This window comes from Merops nubicus, unplaced genomic scaffold, assembly GCF_000691845.1.
Source record: "Merops nubicus isolate BGI_N331 unplaced genomic scaffold, ASM69184v1 scaffold42438, whole genome shotgun sequence".
Taxonomy (NCBI): domain Eukaryota; kingdom Metazoa; phylum Chordata; class Aves; order Coraciiformes; family Meropidae; genus Merops; species Merops nubicus.
This window is the reverse complement of record NW_008627139.1, coordinates 5,240-21,220: the sequence shown is the minus strand read 5'-3', so window position 1 is coordinate 21,220 and position 15,981 is coordinate 5,240. Positions and strand designations below refer to the sequence as shown.

The window sequence follows — 15,981 nt, the reverse complement described above, 5'->3', positions numbered from 1 at the left end:
TGAATTCTGCCTATTGGTTGATTGTGTTCTCAGTGTGTAAATAAAATCATAATTAAGATGCCCAACAGAGACATACTAAAAGCTAACAATAACAAAAAAATCACAACCTCTTTTAAAAACAGAAAAAGGAAGCCCTCTTGAGGGAGAGTGGGGCTCATGGCTCCTGAGGTCAGGTTGTTGGGCCAGCAGAGCCCCATTGGACACAGCCTGGCAACCCCGCCCCCGACAGCACAGCCATTACTTATCACTCTGCCCTAGTGAAGGCATCTGAGGAAAGAATCCACTTGCCAAATACTTGGGCAAGATTGAGCAATTCAGTCCCGGGGCGAGGTGAGATTAGCAACGTACCCGGCAGCAGCCAGCTGGGGCCTGCTGATGGGTCACTGTACTTTGTGCTCCTGGTGGCTGAAGCTCCTGGTGATGCCTGGAAATCCTGTGGAGGGCAACAGCATGTAATGGAGCAAAGGAATAGATGCCCAGGAGAGCCAAGTCCTGGAAAAAACAGCTAGTGCAGTGTGTGCTGATATGGATGATGATATAGACACATTAATTGAAACGGAAAAAACATCCAGAACAGAGGAAAGACAAGTTCAGTTATGCAACACACTCTGTTTATATGGCAAAAGGAAAGCGTGTACTCCCACCTGATTTACTGAGGACTGCCTTACACAACACTAGCACAGCATGGCCTGCTTGTGAGCACAATATGAATAAGTCCTAAAGAGAACTGTCCCATTGTTCGTATCCTCTCTGCCAAAGCTTCAGTTGCCACAAAAGCACGGCACCTCTCTTCATCCATGTGGGTCACAATTGGAAATGTTTTCTGGTAACTGTATGCTTACAGCAAGGAGTTCCGGGAAATGAACAGAATTTGATTTCCTAAGGAGCTCAAGCATGGGCCTGGCTGGCTTTGATTTCTAAGATGCAGCCTTATGTATACATTTCCTATAGCAGGGCTACCAACTTGCTTATACCTTATGCTCATAAAAATCTGTTGGAGACAATAGAAACTCTGCTTAGTGAAACTGAGATTCTAGCTGCTAGGCAGACATGTTGCCACTGGTTACCATCACACTGGCAATATATCACTGTTGTGCTTTTCTGCTGATTGACACATTGCCTGAATAAAAAAAATCCAGATTACAGCCTTAGAATCAAGTTAGGGCTGTAACTAGAGAGGTCTAAAGGTTTCTGGCTGATGAGAGGGCCTAACTTTAGGAGCAAATCCCAAACAGGTAGTTTAAACCACCTCTTTCTGATATTGATCACTTCAGGTCTAAGAAGGCTTCAGCCAGGGATGCAGCCTTCCTTCAGCTCAAATTCTATTACATTACCTCTAGCTTTTACCCAGTTACTTATTTGCACATAAGACCACAGGTCTTCCTCTTTCTCCTACCAAAATGTGACTGAAACTAGCCAATAGGTTCTGAGACCTGAGCAAAACTAAGGACAGACACATGTACAAAATGATGCGTTTTCCACAGTAAATCAGGCTGAAACACTTTCCACGACTAAATTATTATGCAGAAGCCATCAGAGAGTCATCTTATAGAATGGAAGGGCCCTAAAGAGAGATGTGCATGGTTTTAAACTGTTAATAGGTTAACTTAACAATGTTTGAAGAGCAAGGATGCCAGGAGGTTGGAAGAACAATAACAAAGTCTAACATTTAGAATAGGAGGCAGACATGAAAGCCAAGTCAGAGGTGAAGAAAAGTTACAGTAAGAAAAATATTAAAAATTGCCCTCTGCCCATGATATTTTAACTGTATTGAACTGCTTTGAAATTGTCTTCTTGATATATGATTATGTGCAGGCAGAAAAGCTTTTGCCTTCAGTTCCCTAAGGCACACCAAATGCAGGATCAAGCATTACGAACCATTTGCCACCCAATTCATTTTTACAAAAACACTGGCTGCTGCCTATTTCACCCTTTGCTTTTGATGATGCCAGGCACCATGCTGGGCAAACAAGACAATGATGTTCAAGGTTCCTTGGAAAAAAATCTCTGTTGTTATTGTTTGGCAGTTCCCTAAAAGCACTGCACTGAGGAAAAAGCAAATGGTGAAACAACTGAGAAAGACATTCCGTGTTTTCACTGTTCATCCTGCTCCTTACTTCTACTCTACTTCAAGAGTAGGTGAACTGGATCGAGCAGATCAAAGGACCATCTCAGCATGCAGAAGTATTCCTTTTCAAAAAGCTACTGGAAAGTGGTATCGGCATGGGATCAGAGAAATCAGAACCCAGTGAGACTTTCATCGTGAACACCTCAGCCCTCACTGGAGAAGGATTACCCATGCCCCTGAAAAACAGTGTAAATTATGCTACAAGAAATCACACAAGAATTATGGAATATCTTGGGAGTAAGGAGTCGCCTGAATGCTAGAGAGCATTTATTTGAAAGCAAAATATATAATCACAATTCTTTGGCAAGTTATCATTTAAAATGGGCCAAGTTTTTTTTCAACTGTCAATTCCGCACAGCAGGGTAATTCAAGTGTGCTCGTGTTCTCACCCTTAACAAATGACATAAAAGGTAAGGTCTATTAGAAAGTTCATGGCAATCACCTATAAAAAGAAGTGTTAATCTAAATGCAAGAAATTACACCCAGGTCCCTTTCTTCTGGCCTGTCCTTTTCAGCATTCAGATGCCTGCTCTTTCCAGTAGAGGAGGCCTAGCACCCACTTTACTGCAACTTCTGTTTCCACAGATCAGGACAGGAGGCGACAGTGAAGCACAAAAAAGGGATTTCTAGCGTATGGGGAACAGCGTGTCCCTAGAGCAGACAGCTTTCAAATAGAAGCTCATGCACTGTGACGTACAAGAGCTTGGTAAATCAGAAGTATGTAACCCAAATCTGAGAATACTATTATTTAACATTTCATCTTTTCAGAGAGAGGGCACCAGTTACGAAGCCTGATGAAAAAGGGAGGAAAAAAAAAAATCCACTGTCTGTGAATTTTCGTTCAGAATTTTCCATTCCACCCATTTACCTGAAAATGGGAAATACACTGAATGAGAAAATAATCTACTTGTTTAAGGTCAAGACACTGACTTAAACAATTTATTTAAAAAAATCCAAATAAAACTGAGTGTTTCACGCTGCATCTGCCCTCACCCACTGACCTGCATTTCAATTTAGAGTCATTTAAGCTTGTTTCTTCAAAATAAGCATGTGGAGACACATCCTATGCTGAGCTTGTTTCTGTCACTCATTTTCATGGCACGAGGTATGTTATGTTCATTTTCCCCTTGGTTTCTCTCATCATGAACTAGCCCATGGGACTCTCTTAAAACAACACTGTATTAGCAAAGTTAAGACAGTCAAACACGAGGAATATACAGAGCTTCCCAAATGAATGCAAACGTTTTTGGAAGCACTAACAAACGTGTAATTTAGCACTGAACATCAATCGCTCCTCACAGCTGGAGTAAAATCTTGGTGGCAGGAAAAGGGACTGCCAGGGCCCTGTGGTAATCCTCACATCTTCGTGGAAGCATTCGGTATTGATCTTTAGCAGAGACAGAACTGCAAGACTAAGCAAGCCACAGGCCTGAGCTAATGTGGCAGCTCCTGTTTTGCCTGTGAAGTGGACTGAGCAGAGCCACCACCACATGAAGTATCAGGAGGATAATGCTTTGGACACCAGTACAGGCATTCGACCTACCGTCATCTCAGAAAACAGGTTGCCAAATTTTCTGAGAAAATACATGTTCTGTTTGGCAGACAAATTCACTGTGGTGTTCTAACCTTTTAGCAGGTTTTCAGAGACAAAACTGGATTCCCAGAAAGCTTAAGACCGTGATAAACGTCAGTTTCTTGCTACATAACATTACAGAAAGTAAAACCGACACCATCACATGCAACTCAAAGTGCTGATCTTAGCAATATTCTCTTTTTCCAAGTACAAGCTATAGCTTCTTATGACTGTTTCACAGAATGTCAAACTATACACTTACTCACTGGTGTAAATAACACACACTGGAAAGAAAAACAAAAGAGAGGAAGAGACCCAGCTTGGAAAACAAACCATCAATTTTCTTTTCAAATGTAGCTGAACAGGAGAGTTGAGAGGGAACAGATTAATGATTATGAGTGCTAAACAAGGACTTCAGCATAAAATTATTATCATGTCCAGATGTTGGTTTTGCCTTTGACAGTTGCTTGAGGTTTCACTTACATAAATACAGATATGCATCTAGGCTTAAGGCATCTACATGTATTTAAAATGCCCGTAATATCTTTAAGAATCTGACCTTTATACATTCTGCACTCCAGTTCACCTGCAAAATGATGAAGATGGTGATGGGGTAAAAACCAAAAAATGTTTCTTTAAATACTGAGGACGTAATTTAGTAATAGAACATATTAGTGTTAGCAGATGCATTGAACAGTGAGTCCTGCAACAAGATGAAGTAGTTCTTATGCATAGAAATTGTAATATTGCCCCAGATGATGATTTTAAATCCATGTAAAATTTGAGTAGATGTTTGTTAAAGGTCTTTTCCAGACTACACAAGTCTATGATTCTATGACTGACACCTCTTAATGTATACCACCTCTTCTAAAAAATTTCTTTGCTGTTGGAAGCTTTTTAAAAAATAAGTCAAAGATGGACCTCTCCCTTGAAAGAATTACGTGTATCTGTTATTACTGTGCAGCCAAGTTGAAATACTCCCTCCATCTTCTATTCCAAAACAGATGGCAAATAACAAGCAAGTTGGAACATTCACTGCTTATAGTATTTAGCTTGCGGTTAAGGACTTTCCAACTTTCTGGGTTAGCACCATCTCACCAGAAAACTGCTGTAGTTCAAGGAGGAGTAGCACAGTTGACATAAGTCAGTCTCAAACCAGCCTTCCTATACTTAATAGCTTCTTGTGTCAGCATGTGTCCTAAGCTGAAACAACTCAGACTGAATTTGGCTACAACCTAAGAGTAAAGGGATGTGTTTAGCAGATGAAACTAGCAGGAACAGAGGAGCTTAATCTGGTCAGAGGTTCCGAAAGCAGTGAAGCGCTATGGCTGCTGATGCATTGAAGGTAAAAGGGGAAAGTTTTATCTTTTTTTTCCTGGTTCCTCACAGTTTAGACACTTGAATTTTTACTGAGCAGCATTCTACTGCTCAAGTGGGGGAGGAGACAGAGTGGCAAGGTTTTTCTTAATGCTTCTGCAAGCCTACCAGGACTGCGCTATTCCAAAGTAAACAGCTACCCTGAAAACACACAAGCCTTAAGCAATTAAATTTACTATGCTTACAAGTGACATTGTTGTTCTGTGACATAAGTAATTAATAATCTCTCATTTTAACAAGTCACAGTAGGCTAGAGTCTTTCTTTAGCATTCCACATAAAAATACATCTGTAGCGGTGTAAACGACAATTGATTTTAGGTTTTCCAGACTAGAAATACTTACACAAAAAGCTTCTTCAAAGTAATACACAATGGATGACATACCTCCTTAAATGTGTTTTGGTAACCTTGTTTATTCCTTTAAAAACATAATCAACTACTATGTCCCAAGCCAGCTCTTTAAATCATGCCACTTCCTTACGTAGGTTAGTATCAGTTCAAGAGTACTGAACATACAGTCCTCATTAATTTCAGTCTTCCTTAAATTTTCATGTTAGAATAGTGGTTATGGGATGTTCAGTACTCTTCTAGTCAGAGTGCTAACATGGCTTAAGCTAAACTCCAAACTCCTAGTTTCAAAACTCTCACCTTCAGCTAGCAGACTCATGCAACTTCAGCAAAACTGTTTTTGGAGAAACATGAATTGCAGAGACTTCAGAAGAATTTTCATTATCATGTTTAAAATAACGTATGGGAATAAAATAGAAGCACAACTTTGGTTTACAAAGCATAGCTTTAATTATACAGATTGCTTCAATGAGTTTTCAAACATAGATGTAAAAAAGTCACCAGTGTTTTATGTATGCTTTCTGAAATAACATCATAACATTTACTTTTGAAATACTTATTGCTAATATGTTAATAATTGTTGCGTTTTACCAAGTGTTAAGTATTGATAAATTTTTAAGTGTTCAATAATAATTAACTCACCATTGAAATGCCATCTTCAAACATTCTCTAGTGCATATGTGCTTTCATAGGGATTCAGGCATTACTCTGATTTACAGTTTACAAAGAACTTAAATATGTCTGCTAGACTCAAATTGGAGCCTTTCTTAAATTACAGAAAAAAAACCCAAAACAGCTAACCTACTGAAGTGGCATAAATAACTCAGAAAGAAGACAATGACTTGGTCATAAAAGCTAACAAATTTATCTACTTAGACCTTCAGTTTTAGTCTTTTCTTGGTCTCAGGAAGAACGTGAAATACCAGAAAGTGAATGATTGCTTGGTCCAGAGCATTCTGGTATAATAACAATAATCTGGGGAATTCAAATAGATTGTGAGGAATTTCATATGGAACAAATTATATTAAAGAAGATTCTTTAATGAAATGTCATTTTGACTCATGGAGTAGATTAAGTAATTTGGAAGGAAGTCTTCCGGGCCAGTCAGGCTCCAAGTGGATTTCTTTTTATTGTTCCCCAATGCATACCTCAAGAGGTAGCACGGTGATTTTATCATTACACAAACTGAATTTTGGCTTCTTTTCTGAAATTATCAGCAAAGGCACAAACCTGGAGGTGATTTCTTATTCTAAGCAAACTGCTCAGCCACAGCTCCCTTTGAATAAGCCCAAAAGCAGTCAGAAAGTGGTTTCCACTGATGCATGTGGCAGTTAAAAATAGTGAGAATCTGGTATCCTATTAATAATCTCCCAATTACTTACTTCTTTCATCATGTCATTTTCAAAACAGTCTTGCAATGTTTATAACCTTCTACACCACTGTAAACTGAATTTGATAACTCAACTCTTCCACAGAGCAGGAGTTTAACCTTCCACAGGCTCTTTTGATATCAAACAGCAGTATATACTTTGAGAACAGATTCAGATTGGTATTTAAGATATTTTTCACTTGCATTTTAGTTTCTCACAAAACAAAGTATCACTGATTTGCAATGACCATAATATAGCTGACATCCATGTAATTCTGTCTGTATCACATCAGCATATGGCATATTAGAAAAAAAATACAGTTCATCAATGAAACAATTTCATTTTGAAAAGTTACTTTAGCTGTATGTTATGGGACAGAAAGAAGGCAACTTAGGTTAAATATGTCACACAGAAAATCCAAAGACCAGAATGCAGTCTTAGAGACCTGGAGGTTTAGAGGCATGATTTCAGAAGAATCAAAAAGGAATCTGAAATGATGCAACATAAAATTGCAAGGATCTCACGATTAATTTTCATGTTTGAAAGGTTCAGGTTGAAACATGCTGCCTGTTCAAACATTCTGTGAAAGAACATGGAGGATCTTAGTTCTTAAAAATGCTGTCAGATAAAATACGTCACCCATGTGACCCCCACAAAACCATTGTCTGCTGAAGCTCCAAACACATCAGCACTTGACAGAGGTTTCCAAAAGGCCAAAATCAGTCTCTTTAGTCACTAAATGAAGATTCACTATCAGAACTATCTTCTGCTTTCCCATCATCTCCCCAGGCAGGCACGGGAGCATTGGGGGTCCTGTAGGCAACAAAAACATTTTGCATTGTAAATCTTAGAGGATGGCTGAGAACACAAGCAGCTTAGCACCTACAGCTAATATCCTTTCACTGCCATTGCATGCACTTTATTTCCATAACATGGAACACATGAACTATGTATGGTTCACAAACCTTTATTGGCATTGCTTCACTTACAACTGAAAGATAAACACTAGAAACTGTAACTCACTGGGCATCAAAATTCTGCAGACATCAGTCTCAACACACACCTTTGAGGATATCAGAAGTAATGACAGATCACTAAGAAGTGGCAAACACTTGTAGAAAGAGTCGCAAGCAGGCAATACTGATTAATTCAATTTTTGTCAGTCTTCAGAGGTTCTAGGGCTGAAAGGAACATGCTGTACATCATTAAGCAGTGTAAATAGTACGTGAAAAAAATAAGACAGGAAATGAACAATATTGTATCCAACTAAAACTGCAGGGAAAATTTAGAGAAGCAAAAAAAGAATTACTCAGAGTGTAATTTGGCTAGAACATTGGGTTAAATTTGACATGCAAGAGCAGCCATGGGATTTTTATTGACTATAAATGATCAGAACTCTTGTATTTAGTTTTGAAGAGAATATTTAAGATGGATCTTAACATCTTGTCCAAACATTTGCTCAAGAAATCTACTGGCAATGGAAGGGACAGAAGCAAACCATCTAAAAACTAACACTACTCACTGAAGATACTGGCTCTTCCTGGAGTGTCCCTCCCATGTATGTAATGAGCCTAGCAAATTCTGAAGCCAAGGTAGAAAATATACACACAGTTATACTTGGGGAAGAATGACCTTCTCAGAAGTAGCTTCCTGTATGACAGTGATTTCTCTGACAAAAATATCGCATTTCAAACTAAGCTGATAATTGTATTATTCGTCCTGTTGTTATTTATCTTGGGGCTACCTCTACATGTCATGCCATGGAATTTCTTTTCCAACTTCAGTTCTGTTTATTGTAATTCCTGTGTTGGAAATCCCTGAGGTACCTTTAAAGTGTTCCTAAACATTTTGGGAACAAAAATGAGAAGTGCATTAAAGAACTGTAAGAGAGCCTTCTCCCTCCCTGCTGCACACCTCTAAAATAAATTAAGAAAGTGCTTTCTCATGCAAATACCACTTCACAATATTATTCCTTGTTGCCATGGTAATGACAAAACAGAAGAGCTGTGCAAAGACGTGATCTGGAGAGACCACTGCAAAAACTCTCCTTTAGTAAGGAGGGGAAGATGGTAATGAATTCCTTTAGTTTGAGAGAGCAGGACAAACTCTCCTGGAATTGTAGACAGGCAAGAGACGAAGGATAAGAAACAAAAGTTAAAAAGTTATAAATTCTGTAGAAAGGTGTGATAACAGAAGTGAGACAGCCAAAGGAAGACAGCATACACAACTTAAGAGAATCAGCATCCCTGCAGCCACAGAAAACTATCTTCAGTGACTGGCACGTAGCTGGCAAAGTCTTCAGTAAGTGACTGAGCATACAGCAATACGTACATTTTCCTAATTTTCACTGAGACTAGTGGGCAGGCCTAGGGAATCTGAAGATCCAGAAACTCTGGTGTGAATGGCAAGATACATATTTAAAAAAAAAAATCTATTATATTGAGACAAGAAGGGAATAAAATTAAAAGAAAGGTCACCCATGATTCCTTAAAATATTATGTATTATGCACCTTGCCAAATACTTAGTTTTCTTTCACCAGGCAGATTGGCTATACAGCTTTCAAATCAATAATATTTTAAAGAAAATTGGCATAAGCATTACTACTGCACAGAATCTCTGAAGATGGACTTTAAGACCAAACCCCAACAATATTCTGTGAGCACAGTAATAATGTTTCTGTCTTAATCTGAAAAAGACAATCCAAAACCAGTTACTTTTTTAAAAAAAGCTTTTGAAATTCTATTTTTAAAATCTTATTTTTATCTACCTTAAAAATCCACCCAAACATGAAGAAATGGCATTTACAGAAAGGTATGGACCAGAAATGTGGAGCAGAAAATGCAACACATTTAACACACATACTGTAAAACAAGGTTTGACAATCTTGTCTCACATTTGCACAGGTTCTTATTTGTGTTCCTATTTCTCATTCCATCAGTAAAAATACCAAATGAGGAATAACTACTTCAGGCTTATTTAGATGCCAGGAAGCAGCTGGGAGATAGAGTCACTCAAAATATGACGGTACTTTCGTTTTCCTACATTTTCATTTATTTTATTAAACACGTTGTTAGTTTCAGAATAAGCATTTCCAAAATGCAAAAAGACTTCACTGGAAAGGAGAAGCAGACTTTTCAATACATCAACAGCAGAAGAGGATGCAAAAGTGTTTAAAAAAGCTTAGTGGCTGTAATATAAGAATGAAAGTTATTATTTTCATCAGTTTAACAAATTTGGTGAAATATTACAGTTAGTACCTAATTACATGTCAAACGTAAAATAAGACTAAAATTCATGCTTATGGCCAGACGAATAGCTTTGAAAATGAGTATCTATTCTTAGTAATTTTCACATCTGGTTAGCTCAATCAACAATCATAATTTTGAACTGCTGACATCAATTTAGACTGTCAATGTTGAAGGCAAGATGTACACTCCATTTATTGAATCTGGAAACAACTGTGTTGTCCCTCATGCATCCAGCAAAATAAAACAAGAGTTTATTTTTATTACCCTACAGTGATGACATTTGGTTATTGAAGTGTTGAAAGAAAATATCTGGGAGAAACCTCATACTCTAAACAGCACAGTGAAAATGGCTACTGACGTATTATTTGACTCCTCACTGCTAAAGGAACATTGTCAAATGTCACCTTGTCACTGCTACATCCCTTTCCTTGAACTGCACCACCTCTGCTTGGCTTGGAAGGAGTCTTTCCATTTCCTCTCATGTCTGAATGGTCAAGTCCTGCAAATATCTGTTTGGGAAGATGCAGTACCCACCCATTTATTTTCCAGCCTCTGTATTTCCTGGGCCTTGGACTAGAGAGTACTGAAAAGACAGCTCACACTTGATATTGCATATCTCCTCCTTTGGCACTGATGACTCTTTCAGACTGGAAAATGCTCAGAAAGCCTTTCACAGAAGCCTTCAAAACCTGTTTTAATGCTGATAACTTAGATTCATAATTCCATAAACGAGCACATTTTTTTCCATTTTTTAAAAACATCTGGTTGCATTCCAGCCCTACTAAAAGTTGCAAATTACTTACTCGAGAAGATCTGGATTTAGCCCTTCAGAAATCATCTTGTTTCGTATTGCCATGACAGGAACACCCTATGTAGGAGGAGGAAGAATAATATGAAACTACTGGACACAAGCAGGTGAACTAAATTCCACAGGTTCTTTTAGGCTACACTTTCATACAAATTCATGCCTGTCATTTGTTGAACAAAAGCATGGAATGATAATCTCGGCTGCCATCAGTATGAACCTAGAAGCCAGAAATGTCTGAGATCAAAGGCCCTTTCCATCATTCTTTTATTTATGGCAAAACATCCAGAGAAAGTTGCAGGGAGAGAATTGGGAATGGAATATTTGCAATGCACGCAGACAAAATCAGGAAGCTGAAGTTACATGCATGTATGAGAATGTGAAGAAAGCACAAAGTAGCGCAAAGACAGCAGAGAACAACTGTACTGAAGGCAGAGCCGAAGAGGGAAGAAAACCAGGAAAGTGCCTCTGCTACAGCTCCGGAAGGACACCTTAAGGCGGTGCTTAAAACTGGAGAAGTCTTTAAAAAGCATGCAGAAAAAGGCAAGCAGGACATGAGAAGAGAAGCACAATTTAAAAGTGATTCCTCTGAATAAAAGTGCTTGTACAGTCAGGCTTGAAACTTCTGTGACTTGTGGACAGATTTTAGCCAACTATATACGTGTTAAAAAAAAATCCTTCCTTTCACTGCAAGCTCCTCCACAGCTTCTGCACGTCATTTTATTCAGCAACACCTAAATATCCCCTCATCTTGGATCGTGTACCCAAGAACACTTTGAACCACGTCGCCTTACGAGATACATTCCAACAAACCACTCCCGTGTTTCCACTAGCATTGCTCAAACACAACTTGTTGCTTTGCCATCCCCTGTTGCAAACCATCAGAAAAACCACCTGGACCCCTCCATGCCAAGAGAGGAGGGAGGGGAAAACAGACAAAAAAGAAAAAAACAAGCAGAACCCACAATCAAGCAAACAAACAAACAAACAAAAAAAAAAAAGAAAAAAGCAACCAAACAAAACCCAGAATCAATCAAAAAAAAAAAAACAAAAGGAGGCTATAATTTCTGATTTCCAAGGGCAAGGCTACTGGTGGTCTAGGAAAGTCGAGAAAGGCCTCACAAACTAAATGAAGAGCAGTGTAGGATTCTTTTGGCACAGGACAAATATATTTTGTCCAAAATAAGTAAAATAGTGATAAAATAAAGGGCAGCTATGACTAATAATAATGTTCCAGAGAAGCATTTGGTACTAGTGACAGTTGCAGTAGCTAACCTGGAAAAGTGAGAGCTAAGCTAGCTGTCTTCCTGTGTTTTCCTTGTGCAGTTTCAGAGTAAGAACCACAACCAAGACTTGCTCATGAAGATTCTGGAATAGCACACACGTAGGCACATAGTTTTAGCAATCTATTAGGCGTATTGGCAGAAATGTGACTCAAACAGTTGCAAGGAATCTGCTTGTAATAAGGATTTTATCATTAATTCACATCTAATGCATATTACCAAGGGAAAAGCATTTGAGTATTTCATGACAGTTTAAAATATTCACTTATTCTAGCACAGATTTGGGCACCAGGGATTGTGTGTCTACACACTGCCTCGTACCAACTCGTGTTTTTTCCCCTTGCTTTGACTGCTCTTAGGGTTCCTTTCCCCAGCTCAGAAGTCACTCAAGATTATGCATCAAATCAAACCAAGTGAAAACAAGATGGAGCCAAATCAGGCAAAGCAGAATTTGTGTTTGCTTTCAATGAAAAGGAACTTTTAAGAATGGATTGGAAACTGTTATGCTTTTATGCTCACACTGGTAGAAGCGTTTTATTTCAAAATTGTATGCATCAAAATACCTAAGAAAAAGCCCTCTCAGTACTCTCATACATATAACAGATTTAGAAAAGTAACCCAAAGTTCAATCAAAATACCCTGTAACAGTGCACTTCTTTCCTGAAGAAAAACAAACAAAATTGTTCCTGTACCTATTTATAATATAATTAGGGCATTACAATTACCTTATCTTTCATACTTTCCTAAGTTTTAATCTGGAAAATCAGCCCCCGATACTGCTGTGACCCTAAATCTTACTAAAATAAAACAGACAACTATGTTAAATCTAAACAGTAACTACACTGAGCCTACAGGGCCACTGAAATGGCCCACATGTACTTTTCTAATATAGGAGCCAATATTAAATTTCCATCGCATTTGCCAACTTAAGACTTTAAATAATCAAAATCACTACACATTCTCCCTGTACCCCAGCCCTACTCCCAGCCTGCTCCTCCAGCTTCAGGAAGTAGGCAGGTCCTGGAGAAACCACAGTGAAAGTAGCAATCTTGTTGCAAAGAGGTTTTGGTTCAGAAAAAGGTCACCCACCATGGGTGCCTGCGATTCCTGAACATCAGTGCACTCTCCATCTTTGGTTTTTATTTTAGTCCTTTAAAGCAAGGATCAATCTCTATCAGGCCACTCAGCATCTCGGTGTCTACGCAGTCATATTTCATGTTTAGAATTACATAGAGTATTTGTACTTTAAACACGAAGTTTATTTGAAAGTGTATCTCTGTGTTCCTCTTAGGCTGTCAACAGAAGCCTTCTGAACATTTACTGTATCAAATATAACATTGCTTTCCTAATGTTTGCTTGAATATTATTGTTGTATATTTTAAAAAATACAAATGTAGTATGCTCAATTGCACTCCACTGAAATGAATTTGTTAGGATTTCACAGAGCAGCTATCTTTTGGGAAAAAGAAGTTTCTCTTCATGATGCTAATTCTTAAATACTACAGATATTATGATCAATAAATAAACAATCCGTTCAAACAAATCCTTGGCTAGCAGCTTAACTCTGGCAAATAAATTACACTAACTGAAGTACTTGACTGGATGAAAAGACAAGATTGGCAAATAAAAAAAAACACACATTAATTTGTAGTATGTTAGTTTGACTCTCCTACCACACTGTTTACAACTGGCAGAGGAGTCATCAGAAACTGCCAGTATAACGGACAAATGTGGAAATTGAGATCTCACTTCTCTAGCAGTCACCAAAAAAAAAGAGTCAAAGTAATAAGACCATCCAGCACTTTCACATCCACTTTGAAGTCTGGCATTAGATCAATACACAAGCATGTTCTGCTCTCTGCTACTACCCCACTGCAAGGGTTTCCAAATGGCTTGTGATTCCATTGAAATCATAGTTTGTGATTCAAACGAAATATAAGATCCGGAGTGTCATCCAATATTTGCAGTAATTGCTCTGAAGAGGGAATGAAACTATGAAGTTAGTTTTAATGTAATAACATTTTACTAATACTACGATATAGTCATATTTTCCAGAATTATACTATGTCTTCTCGAGGCAAATTTCCACTGACAGCTTGAAAATAAAGACAGATTTTTTTCTTTGTTTCCAATCTCATTTTTAATTTTGTGGATGTGAGAAAAAAAAAGAGCTCTTAAAAAATGCCATCAGGAATCTCCCATTCACCTTTTCACTCCTTTCATTAGTTGTCACACATGTAAATATTAAGATTACATTATTTCCTATTTATCTGTAGAACAGCCCACAGATAGAGGTGAACAAAACCTGCATCATGAGTAGCAGGAAACTGAAGTGGAAACAAGTAATGGAACAATTCTTGTACCTCTATTTTGAACCCTACAAAACATATCAAATACTCCTGCTCCAGACTATCCTAGCAAATCTGTATTTTGTACCCTACCCAAATTGTAGGGAATTACACCAGTTCTGCCAGAATAACTACACTGGCAGTGGCATCTTTTGTGACTCCAGCTCATATCACTCTGCATTTGCTCATCTTCATACCTTCAGTTAAAAAGTATATTGGCAGAATTTTGTAGAAATATCATGCCTGAAGCTGTATGAGGTAATCTGTTGTATCAACTAATTCATTGGAGAACATGTGCTAGAAATATCGTGATGTTTTCCAAGCTTAAACTTTACTGTTGCAATAAATGTCTTCAGACATTTAAGGTTTGCTTACAGCTGTGTGTGGTGGTCTACTTAAAAATAATGGAGTACCCAAAGAATGGTAAGAGAACTGACTTACCACTTGCACCATTTTGAGATATCTGGCATATCTTGGATCCTTGGCCACAGTTGTGACATCTTCTGTTACAACCTCTGTTTTCTGTAACCCTTCTTCTTGTATATTGTTCTGCTGTATACAGAGAAGATAACATTTTAATGCTTAGGTATGCAGACCAGAATCACAGAGAGATTTCAATCCACAAAATTTGTAATTTAAGGGTAAAGTCCAGCTCTTTGTCATCAAGATTTTTCTGATCTACACTCATACTATTAGAGATTGCCAATATGCATGAATGCACAAAACTCAGCTCTTCCTTTATTCCCTGTTACAAGTGTGACTTCCTAATTTGTCACAATATTAAGTTATTGTGCAATATGTGAAAAAAGAAGCCAATAATAGCTCTGTTAAGTTAATTGTATTTAATAGATAGACCACAACTAAATTTAAATGTTCAGTTTATAAAAAATAATTTTTTAAGGACTGTATCTATGTATCGCCTCTAGTGGTAGAATGCATTTTTTCCTCAAAATATTTATTTGATTACTCAACAAATGTTTCATATAGATCACATAACTTCTAAACCATAGTTTTTAGCAAAAATGATTAATCTAAAGGATAACATAATGAAATCAAGGAATCCTAGAGAGTAATTAATTTTAAAAAAAATGAAAAATGACAAGAGGCTATAGTATTACTTAAAGGGTGACAGAAAGTTGCATATTTGCAGTTAAACTAATCATTTGAAAGGAGAATTGGAAAGCTCCTTTCAGGAATATCGCTCCCTACTTTAATATCTGGGAGGAGGAACATTATAAAAAAAAATGAAGTAACCAGGAATAATTTCCTGAAGTAACCAGGAATTCTTTCCTAACCCGACTGAACTGTGCCATTTTTACTGTCCATTGTGTCTGCCATGTTGCTGGCTGCAAATTAGAGTTACAGTCTTTTACAGGCAGGGGAAAAGCTGCAGAACACTCCAGCTACTGCTGCTCCACAGCAACTTCCATCAAATAAGAGAATGAGCAGAGACTGGAACCGGAGATGCCAAGAAAAGAAACTATAATAGGAAACTAGGGAA

At 37.9% G+C, this 15,981-nt stretch overlaps 1 protein-coding gene across 1 annotated transcript in view; it reads right to left on the bottom strand.

The window, feature by feature from the left end:
• Window positions 1–7,288: 7,288 nt before the first annotated feature.
• CCDC53 (coiled-coil domain containing 53) overlaps window positions 7,289–15,981 on the bottom strand; it is a gene marked incomplete at its 5' end in the record, with an annotated part of 13,752 nt that continues 5,059 nt past the window's right edge. Inside the window, 3 exons of the mRNA XM_008946220.1 lie at window positions 7,289–7,608; window positions 10,848–10,912; window positions 14,922–15,032. Of these exons, the coding sequence (XP_008944468.1) occupies window positions 7,524–7,608; window positions 10,848–10,912; window positions 14,922–15,032 (261 nt within the window). The remainder of the gene's footprint in view (window positions 7,609–10,847; window positions 10,913–14,921; window positions 15,033–15,981) is intronic.